Source organism: Procambarus clarkii, chromosome 5 (assembly GCF_040958095.1).
Source record: "Procambarus clarkii isolate CNS0578487 chromosome 5, FALCON_Pclarkii_2.0, whole genome shotgun sequence".
Classification (NCBI taxonomy): Eukaryota; Metazoa; Arthropoda; class Malacostraca; order Decapoda; family Cambaridae; genus Procambarus; species Procambarus clarkii.
The window spans coordinates 6,753,152-6,765,069 of record NC_091154.1 but is presented as its reverse complement, the minus strand read 5'-3'; the positions used below and the strand labels follow the sequence as shown (position 1 = coordinate 6,765,069).

Genomic DNA, 11,918 nt, shown 5'->3' with positions numbered 1-11,918 from the left:
TGGTTCACCATCTTGTACACCGCCTCTTGAGACGGAGGAATACTTCCAGACATTCTTGGAAGACCCAGTACACACAACTTCCACTTCCCGTGTGTTGGTAAACCTGTCAAAGTGCTCGATCAAGTTTGTGAGATTAAAAACACGATGAAGCACGAATATCATTACATATATTGACTCAGAATATTGAAAGTCTGCAGGAAACAAATTGAGTTTACATGTTATTAAATCCATCAGAAAACATATGGGGGAAATGTAGAGGGTGAGAGGGAGGGAGTGGGGGGGGAGTAAGTGAGGGGGGAGGGAGAGAGAGGGAGGGTGAGAGGGGGGGGGAGAGGGTGAGGGCAAGAAAAACACGGTGAGGGAGAGTGAGTGAAATTTGACCAAAGAAAAAAGATTAAAAAGTAAAATAGATGTTACAAAATAAAATTGACAAGACCCTGACAACATGACAACTCAGTCTACCCACATAGTGCTCAACATGACAACACAGTCTACCCACATAGTGTTCAACATGACAACTCAGTCTACCCACATAGTGCTCAACATGACAACACAGTCTACCCACATAGTGTTCAACATGACAACACAGTCTACCCACATAGTGTTCAACATGACAACTCAGTCTACCCACATAGTGCTCAACATGACAACACAGTCTACCCACATAGTGTTCAACATGACAACTCAGTCTACCCACATAGTGTTCAACATGACAACACAGTCTACCCACATAGTGCTCAACATGACAACACAGTCTACCCACATAGTGTTCAACATGACAACTCAGTCTACCCACATAGTGTTCAACATGACAACACAGTCTACCCACATAGTGTTCAACATGACAACACAGTCTACCCACATAGTGTTCAACATGACAACACAGTCTACCCACATAGTGTTCAACATGACAACACAGTCTACCCACATAGTGTTCAACATGACAACTCAGTCTACCCACATAGTGTTCAACATGACAACTGAGTCTACCCACATAGTGTTCAACATGACAACTGAGTCTACCCACATAGTGTTCAACATGACAACTGAGTCTACCCACATAGTGTTCAACATGACAACTGAGTCTACCCACATAGTGTTCAACATGACAACTGAGTCTACCCACATAGTGTTCAACATGACAACTGAGTCTACCCACATAGTGTTCAACATGACAACTGAGTCTACCCACATAGTGTTCAACATGACAACTCAGTCTACCCACATAGTGTTCAACATGACAACTGAGTCTACCCACATAGTGTTCAACATGACAACACAGTCTACCCACATAGTGTTCAACATGACAACTGAGTCTACCCACATAGTGTTCAACATGACAACACAGTCTACCCACATAGTGTTCAACATGACAACTGAGTCTACCCACATAGTGTTCAACATGACAACACAGTCTACCCACATAGTGTTCAACATGACAACTCAGTCTACCCACATAGTGTTCAACATGACAACACAGTCTACCCACATAGTGTTCAACATGACAACTCAGTCTACCCACATAGTGTTCAACATGACAACACAGTCTACCCACATAGTGTTCAACATGACAACACAGTCTACCCACATAGTGTTCAACATGACAACTCAGTCTACCCACATAGTGTTCAACATGACAACACAGTCTACCCACATAGTGTTCAACATGACAACTCAGTCTACCCACATAGTGTTCAACATGACAACTCAGTCTACCCACATAGTGTTCAACATGACAACTCAGTCTACCCACATAGTGTTCAACATGACAACACAGTCTACCCACATAGTGTTCAACATGACAACTGAGTCTACCCACATAGTGTTCAACATGACAACTGAGTCTACCCACAGTGTTCAACATGACAACACAGTCTACCCACATAGTGTTCAACATGACAACACAGTCTACCCACATAGTGTTCAACATGACAACTGAGTCTACCCACATAGTGTTCAACATGACAACTCAGTCTACCCACATAGTGTTCAACATGACAACTCAGTCTACCCACATAGTGTTCAACATGACAACTCAGTCTACCCACATAGTGTTCAACATGACAACTGAGTCTACCCACATAGTGTTCAACATGACAACTCAGTCTACCCACATAGTGTTCAACATGACAACTCAGTCTACCCACATAGTGTTCAACATGACAACTCAGTCTACCCACATAGTGTTCAACATGACAACTCAGTCTACCCACATAGTGTTCAACATGACAACTCAGTCTACCCACATAGTGTTCAACATGACAACTCAGTCTACCCACATAGTGTTCAACATGACAACTCAGTCTACCCACATAGTGTTCAACATGACAACTCAGTCTACCCACATAGTGTTCAACATGACAACTCAGTCTACCGACATAGTGTTCAACATGACAACTGAGTCTACCCACATAGTGTTCAACATGACAACTGAGTCTACCCACATAGTGTTCAACATGACAACTGAGTCTACCCACATAGTGTTCAACATGACAACTGAGTCTACCCACATAGTGTTCAACATGACAACTCAGTCTACCCACATAGTGTTCAACATGACAACTGAGTCTACCCACATAGTGTTCAACATGACAACTGAGTCTACCCACATAGTGTTCAACATGACAACTGAGTCTACCCACATAGTGTTCAACATGACAACTCAGTCTACCCACATAGTGTTCAACATGACAACTGAGTCTACCCACATAGTGTTCAACATGACAACTGAGTCTACCCACATAGTGTTCAACATGACAACTGAGTCTACCCACATAGTGTTCAACATGACAACTGAGTCTACCCACATAGTGTTCAACATGACAACTCAGTCTACCCACATAGTGTTCAACATGACAACTGAGTCTACCCACATAGTGTTCAACATGACAACTCAGTCTACCCACATAGTGTTCAACATGACAACTCAGTCTACCCACATAGTGTTCAACATGACAACTCAGTCTACCCACATAGTGTTCAACATGACAACTCAGTCTACCCACATAGTGTTCAACATGACAACTCAGTCTACCCACATAGTGTTCAACATGACAACTCAGTCTACCCACATAGTGTTCAACATGACAACTGAGTCTACCCACATAGTGTTCAACATGACAACACAGTCTACCCACATAGTGTTCAACATGACAACTCAGTCTACCCACATAGTGTTCAACATGACAACTCAGTCTACCCACATAGTGTTCAACATGACAACTCAGTCTACCCACATAGTGTTCAACATGACAACTGAGTCTACCCACATAGTGTTCAACATGAGAACACAGTCTACCCACATAGTGTTCAACATGACAACTGAGTCTACCCATAAAGTGATCAAGATGGTATATTAACATAACACTATCTGCGTCTACCTTGACGGCAGCGACCTCTGGCAGGTCAGTGGCCTAACTAGGAGCCCCTGTTTACCTACAACTATGTTCATTTCAACTAATGATCCTAACAGCCAAGGAAACGTTAACCAATTCCTAACAAATTGTAAGCGAAAAGTGTTTATGATAGCATGATAGCGTGAGTTAGTGGAAAACAATATTGGTTTGTCTTAAAGTTGGTTTCGTATTTGGCTTTAGGTGTAGCAACCTCTTGTGGGTTAACAGAGGCACTCGGGTCTACTGATTAATTAAGAAGCACTGAGAAATCAATTAAGGGTTAAAGTGTGTACAGATTTATGCATGTAAATTAAAGGAAAATAAATAATGACAGAATGTTATATAAAAGAGCGCAAAATATTTAATAAATTAAAATTTGTTTAATATATTCCGTTTTCAATATTTATGATACAATAAATGTTTATCATGCATTAGTTTAAGTAGGAAATATTAAAAAACATAACACATTTTTTTATATTTCTTTATTAACATACTTGAGTATACACAGGAATGTGCTACTACCTAATTCTATATGAGAGATTACACAGTGTAGATCAAAAGCTATCTATAAGTTCATGCATATTCCCATCTCATAGGATGGTTAGTCACACATGGAATCAGGAGAGGAAATACCTCCCTCAATACAAAAAAATAAATTAAGTTTGACTAAATAATAACTTTATGATTTTCACATGAGCTAAGCACTGAGTCATATACATATTATATTATCATCATTTTTACCAGTTCCACAAGATTCTTCTCAAATAATAACTCCACAAATTTTTTGGTTTTGTTTTAACAAACTTAGGTATTCACAGCAATGTTGTGGTACCTTATTCTGTGTGGAGGACCACACAGTGTAGATTAAATAACAGCTACAACCTCATCCAACATCTCACCTCACAGGACGGCCAGTCATACATGGAATCAGGAGAAAACATGTAATGTAAAGCTGACCTATAAGCCTCCACTAGTACTCTCTGGGTACAGCACAAGAAGATCTTCCAATATTCCTGAATGTATGAAGTAATTATAGCGCTTAAAGTACCTCATACCATTTGGTCTGAAGTCACTTATAACAGGGCAATTACAGATATAGTGTTGGAGAGTATGTCCCAGCTCTTGTTCCCCATTGGGGGAGTCATAACCTGCAGCCACCTGCCATAGATATAGATATCCCAGCCTAATTCTGGCAGTTACAATGTCACACTGTCTAGTGGATGTTTTATGCTGCCCGTACATATAATTTACAGTCTCCGTGGTGTAGTGGTAAGACACTCGCCTGGCGTTCCGCGAGCGCTATGTCATGGGTTCGTATCCTGGCCGGGGAGGATTTACTGGGCGCAATTCCTTAACTGTAGCCTCTGTTTAACGCAACAGTAAAATGTGTACTTGGATGAAAAATCGATTCTTCGCGGCAGGGGATCGTATTCCAGGGACCATAGGATTAAGGACTTGCCCGAAACGCTACGCGTACTAGTGGCTGTACAAGAATGTAACAACTCTTGTATATATCTCAAAAAAAAAAAAAAAAAAAAAAAAAAAAAAAAAAAAAAAATAATAATAATTCTCGGCTCTAAACATGTCATAGCTCTTTATACTCGTGCTTCCTGGCTTTGTGTGTCAGTGACTGCTTTTCAGTCTTCCTTAATTTCCTGAAAAATTGCGGCTTCACAGCATTGATTGGAATGTCCATATCCAACTCAGTTTCAGGCTTATCACATGTAGTTTTAGCTGCCTTGTCTGTGTCATCCTTCTAACAAGGAGAAAAGAACGAAAACCAGGAAACTTTAATGGGGAACTAAAAGAATCGAATTAAATCAATACTGTGTCAAGGTGCACAGATGGGATATTTTTATACAAGGCTTGAGTTTAGTCACTCAAACATGCAGAGGTGATGAGGTATGGGATGGACATAGGCTGCTCGAGGTAGGACTCAGTTATATATTTTAAGAAATATTTGTAATTTAACACCCCCCACCCCCAGATAGGTGAATATATATTCCATTCACCTGCTTGGGCTGTTTGGATCTCGAACCGTGGACCCCACGCGTGTAAGGCCAAAGCTCTATCGACTGGGCCCTGAGTTGCCTTAATAAGGACAGTTTCCAGAAGCAGCATCCTGCTGCCAAACCGGAGTTTAGGTGAATATTGTGAATAAATGAATAGATATATGGCCGGATGGATGGACAAACAGATATTCGTCCAAGACGAACAAACATTTTATTAGATTTGTGTGGCTTTAACTTGTGTGTAGAGATGCTGCTGCTAACAGTCCATGAGTCTGGTGTCCATCCTCACTGTTGTGTTGACGTAGGTCAAGCAGAGTGCTGTCAGGCGTGTCGCCAAGACGTCTCAGGGTTGTGTGTGTTATGACATCCTCTACACGGGAAGTTGGTCTGCCCTTCCTCAGTGTAGTCTCATGTTCCAACAGAAAGAGAGAGTGACAGTGAGAAAGAGAGACAGACAGAGACAGAGAGTGATAGTGAGAGAGAAATAGAGACAGACAGAGACAGAGAGTGATAGTGAGAGAGAAAGAGAGACAGACAGAGACAGAGAGTGATAGTGAAAGAGAAAGAGAGACAGACAGAGACAGAGAGTGATAGTGAAAGAGAAAGAGAGACAGACAGAGACAGAGAGTGACAGTGAGAGAGAAAGAGAGACAGAGACAGAGAGTGACAGTGAGAGAGAAATAGAGACAGACAGAGACAGAGAGTGATAGTGAGAGAGAAAGAGAGACAGACAGAGACAGAGAGTGATAGTGAGAGAGAAAGAGAGACAGACAGAGGCAGTGAGAGTGATAGTGAGAGAGAAAGAGAGACAGACAGAGGCAGTGAGAGTGATAGTGTGAGAGAAAGAGAGACAGACAGAGAGTGAGAGAGAAAGAGACGGGAGAGAGATAAAATAAAGACGGGAGTGAGCGGGTTAGTTATACATCTACAAAGAGGTAGACAGGGCGAGTATATTGCCGTACAATCTGGCACACAAAAGAATATTCTGCTCACTTGTCGCGGCGAGAATTTAATCCGACGTGAGTAATGATTACCGGGTTAAAACTGAACAATGAAGCCAAGGTCTTAATCGACCACCATCTCCCCAGGGGGAGAACCACCCCGACCACAACCACACCGAGATGCGACCTGCTCATTTGATAATATTTCCTATAATATCCACCTTTAATCTCAATTCTTTTCTTATTTACCTTTTACTGGCAATGATATCTCAGTCATACATACTTCTGGCTCGCGTTCTGAGGACACAAAGCATAAAATAATGCGAACAAATATTTTAAAGTTGAGCCAGATTATAAATAGAGTAGTCACCCTCTGTCATATAGTTTTCCGCCACAAGGTCGCGTTTTCTCTGTCTCCCGCCACCCAACGATAATAACAGCCATATGCTTCAATATTTTGACCGCCCCAATAATCCACAAGGGGTGAGGGATTGAAATGTAAATCCACCCTCTCCCTCTCTCCCCTACCCTCTCCCTCTCTCCCCACCCCACTGAGATTAATTGGTTGATGAGCCGGATGGCTGAGTGAACCTCAATGGAACGTTTAACAACGAAGGTAATAATTAGTCACCAGTTCGACACGGTCACTGAGTGACTTGTCATCGGCAATGCCGCTCTAAGTCGTCAGATTTCGGGAGTGGCTTGTGGACCCGGAGGGCCCCTTAAGAGCCCTTCCCACGGGTCCCTTCAGGGGGCCGGCTTCAGGTGTCATCGCCCGTCTCTACGAAGTTCTCAAGTTTGGTCAACAGTGAACATCATATGACTGAGTTTGACTGCATGAGGGCCACCATCTCTAGTGGCCTCGACGGGCAACCCGTTCTCGCAAATTCGTAAAGTCAATATTGACTTATTAACTACGTGCATAGGTGATATACTAAACATAATAGATACCCTTAGAAAGATTCATAGAAAACACCGACCTTACCTAACCTTGTTAGTATCTTAAGATAAGCATCTTATTGCTTCGTAATTACAATTATTACTTAACCTATACCTATTATAGGTTAGGTAATAATTGTAATTACGAAGCTATAAGATGCTTATCTTAAGATACTAACAAGGTTAGGTAAGGTCGGTGTTTTCTATGAATCTTTTTAAGGGTATCTATTATGTTAAGTATGTCACCTATGCACATATTTAATAAGTCAATATTGACTTATTAAATTTGCGAGAACGGGTTGAGTACGCATAGCGTTTCGGGCAGGTCCCTGGAATACGATCCCCGCCGCGAAGAATCGTTGTTACAACCAAGTACATATTTTACTGTTGAGTTAAACAGAGGCTACAGTTAAGGATTTGCGCCCAGTAAATCCTCCCCGGCCAGGATACGAACCCATGACATAGCGCTCGCGGAACGCCAGGCGAGTGTCTTACCACTACACCACGGAGACTGGCAGCATGGTTCTCTCGTTGGTTTAATAAAACAAGGATAATTCTAGTGATGTTTTTATTTCAATGCAGAATTTAACTACATTCTATCAACAAACACAAATACAATCATGGTGGTAGACTCATGGTACCATTCACATACTTTAACCCACACAAGGGAACTAATCATTAATGCGTCACACAAGAAGATTTACGCACACACATGTTTGCGTAAATTGCGTCACGCCTTTTTTCTTAAAAAACACATTTATGCGTCTTGCGTACACATACATGTGCTCTTTGTCCAAAATACACATCCGTGTGTGCGTCAAAATACACACACACACACATGCTGCGTAAATCATGTGCGCATGAATACGCTGTGTTTCACAAGTGCGCACATACGCTCCTCTGAGACCCCGCTGTAGTGACCAACACCTTCCAACAACAGTTTACTAAACCATCAAACAAAAATATATAAAAAATGAGTTATAAGCCAAACTTTACTATAACCTACAAGTATAACCCCATCAGCCTGAGAAGAATATTTCTCTACCAACATCAACACAACTCTTGTAGATCTAAGGCAAAGTGAAATCTACTCTACATCTACCGTCTACCTCCCTCCCGGTGGATAGACAGGACGTGTATGGAGAGTCATGGTAGTCCACAACCTCCAATGGCCTTGAAGAACCTTGAAGAACCTTGAAGAACCTTGAAGAACCTTGAAGAACCTTGAAGAACCTTGAAGAAGAAGCAGTTAAAACTCACCAGAGGTTCAACAAGTGGATATTAGAGTTCAACTCTGGCAAGTGCAGAGTGATGAAGGCTGAGGAGACATACAGCCAAATGTAACACACCTGACGCCGTCAGTCTTGGCCTGGGTGTCAGGCCTACAGGAAGGAGTGTCAGCCTGCAGGGGTGTCAGCCTACAGGAAGGGGTGTCAGCCTGCAGGAAGGAGTGTCAGCCTACAGGAAGGGGTGTCAGCCTACAGGAAGGGGTGTCAGCCTGCAGGAAGGAGTGTCAGCCTACAGGAAGGGGTGTCAGCCTGCAGGAAGGAGTGTCAGGCCTGCAGGAAGGGGTGTCAGCCTACAGGAAGGAGTGTCAGCCTGCAGGAAGGGGTGTCAGCCTACAGGAAGGGGTGTCAGCCTGCAGGAAGGAGTGTCAGCCTACAGGAAGGAGTGTCAGCCTGCAGGAAGGGGTGTCAGCCTGCAGTAAGGAGTGTCAGGCCTGCAGGAAGGAGTGTCAGCCTACAGGAAGGAGTGTCAGCCTGCAGGAAGAGGTGTCAGCCTACAGGAAGGAGTGTCAGGCCAGCAGGAAGGGGTGTCAGCCTACAGGAAGGAGTGTCAGGCCTGCAGGAAGGGGTGTCAGCCAGCAGGAAGGAGTGTCAGCCTACAGGAAGGAGTGTCAGCCTGCAGGAAGGAGTGTCAGGCCTGCAGGAAGGAGTGTCAGCCTACAGGAAGGAGTGTCAGCCTGCAGGAAGAGGTGTCAGCCTACAGGAAGGAGTGTCAGGCCAGCAGGAAGGGGTGTCAGCCTACAGGAAGGGGTGTCAGCCTACAGGAAGGGGTGTCAGCCAGCAGGAAGGAGTGTCAGCCTACAGGAAGGAGTGTCAGCCTGCAGGAAGGAGTGTCAGGCCTGCAGGAAGGAGTGTCAGCCTACAGGAAGGGGTGTCAGCCTGCAGGAAGGAGTGTCAGCCTGCAGGAAGGGGTGTCAGCCTGCAGGAAGGAGTGTCAGCCTACAGGAAGGGGTGTCAGCCTACAGGAAGGGGTGTCAGCCTGCAGGAAGGGGTGTCAGCCTGCAGGAAGGAGTGTCAGCCTGCAGGAAGGAGTGTCAGCCTGCAGGAAGGGGTGTCAGCCTGCAGGAAGGAGTGTCAGCCTACAGGAAGGAGTGTCAGCCTGCAGGAAGGAGTGTCAGCCTGCAGGAAGGATTGTCAGCCTACAGGAAGGAGTGTCAGCCTGCAGGAAGGAGTGTCAGCCTACAGGAAGGAGTGTCAGCCTGCAGGAAGGAGTGTCAGCCTGCAGGAAGGAGTGTCAGGCCAGCAGGAAGGAGTGTCAGGCCTGCAGGAAGGAGTGTCAGCCTGCAGGAAGGAGTGTCAGCCTACAGGAAGGAGTGTCAGCCTGCAGGAAGGAGTGTCAGGCCAGCAGGAAGGGGTGTCAGCCTGCAGGAAGGAGTGTCAGCCTAGCACTGCTTGCAAGCCTTCCTGCAGAACAGTAACATGTAGTTGGGATTGGAGCGACAGTGGCCGCTGTCAGCCCAGGCCTGACAGTGCTTGTTGTCGTCAGCGCAGACGTCAGCGTTGTAGTCAGCTGCCGGAGAACGGGCACAAGGGTTAGTATGTACATGGGCCTTGTTGTATATACGGCTCGCACTTGCTTATAGTCAATATCTTACTTATGAATAAGTGCATATGTGACATACTAATTTATTGTGAATATTTGAGTTTACCTTGAAATGCTGAATAGAAAACCACAACCTAACCTAACCTTCTTAACATGTTAAGATATTACAATTAGTACTGAATCTATACCTATATTGATGTTAGTTTTATAAAAATAATAAAACAAAACTAAAATATTTAAATAAATTGTAAAGTAACTCAGGATATTGTCAAATTTTGTATAAAATCTTTATTGTTTAATAAAACTGAGAGGAAAAGTTAGTGCCTTTAAAAAAAATGGGTATGAAATATGTCACACATATACTTATTTATAAGCGAAATAGTGACTAGGCAATAAGTCATATATGTGCTGTCTTGATCGGGTTGCGTTGGTATATAAATACAAAATATCAAATCAATTAAATATGCCAAAGAAAATAGGATTCATTAATTTTATAAATTTCAAACACAATTATTAATTATGTTCATAAATAATTATATTAATTTGTAATTATTAATATATAATTTATACAGTATTGTGACACATGCACTCCCCCCCCCCCATGCTTACCACTAGTGTGACACCCCCCCCCATGCTTACCACTAGTGTGACACACGCCCCCCCATGCTTACCACTACTGTGACACACGCCCCCCCCCCATGCTTACCACTACTGTGACACCCCCCCATGCTTACCACTAGTGTGACACCCCCCCATGCTTACCACTAGTGTGACACCCCCCCATGCTTACCACTAGTGTGACACCCCCCCATGCTTACCACTAGTGTGACACCCCCCATGCTTACCACTAGTGTGACACCCTCCCCATGCTTACCACTAGTGTGACACCCCCCCCCATGCTCACCACTAGTGTGACACCCCCCATGCTTACCACTAGTGTAACACCCCCCCATGCTCACCACTAGTGTGACACCCCCCCATGCTTACCACTAGTGTGACACCCCCCATGCTTACCACTAGTGTAACACCCCCCCCCCCCATGCTCACCACTAGTGTGACACACCCCCCATGCTTACCACTAGTGTGACACACGCCCCCCCCCCCCATGCTTACCACTAGTGTGACACCCCCCCATGCTCACCACTAGTGTGACACCCCCCATGCTTACCACTAGTGTGACACCCCCCCCCATGCTTACCACTAGTGTGACACCCCCCCATGCTTACCACTAGTGTAACACCCCCCCATGCTCACCACTAGTGTGACACCCCCCCATGCTTACCACTAGTGTGACACCCCCCATGCTTACCACTAGTGTAACACCCCCCCCATGCTCACCACTAGTGTGACACCCCCCCATGCTTACCACTAGTGTGACACCCCCCATGCTTACCACTAGTGTAACACCCCCCCCCATGCTCACCACTAGTGTGACACCCCCCATGCTTACCACTAGTGTGACACCCCCCCATGCTTACCACTAGTGTGACACACGCCCCCTCCATGCTTACCACTAGTGTGACACCCCCATGCTTACCACTAGTGTGACACCCCCCCATGCTTACCACTAGTGTGACACCCCCCCATGCTCACCACCAGTGTGACACCCCCCCATGGTCACCACTAGTGTGACACCCCCCCATGCTTACCACTAGTGTGACACACGCCCCCCCCCATGCTTACCACTAGTGTGACACCCCCCATGCTTACCACTAGTGTGACACACGCCCCCCCATGCTTACCACTAGTGTGACACACGCCCCCCCCCCCCATGCTTACCACTAGTGTGACACACCCCCCCC

At 44.9% G+C, this 11,918-nt stretch overlaps 1 protein-coding gene across 3 annotated transcripts in view; it reads right to left on the bottom strand.

Moving 5' to 3' along the window:
* Positions 1–7,840: 7,840 nt before the first annotated feature.
* Positions 7,841–11,918, bottom strand: part of LOC123764122 (zinc metalloproteinase nas-15) — a 43,645-nt gene continuing 39,567 nt past the window's right edge. For 2 of the 3 annotated variants that reach the window (XM_069339060.1, XM_069339067.1), the window contains one exon: positions 7,841–10,083. In XM_069339060.1, coding sequence (XP_069195161.1) covers positions 9,956–10,083 — 128 coding nt within the window. In that variant the 3' untranslated portion in view covers positions 7,841–9,955. The remainder of the gene's footprint in view (positions 10,084–11,918) is intronic. The other variant, XR_011231035.1, reaches the window with a different exon arrangement.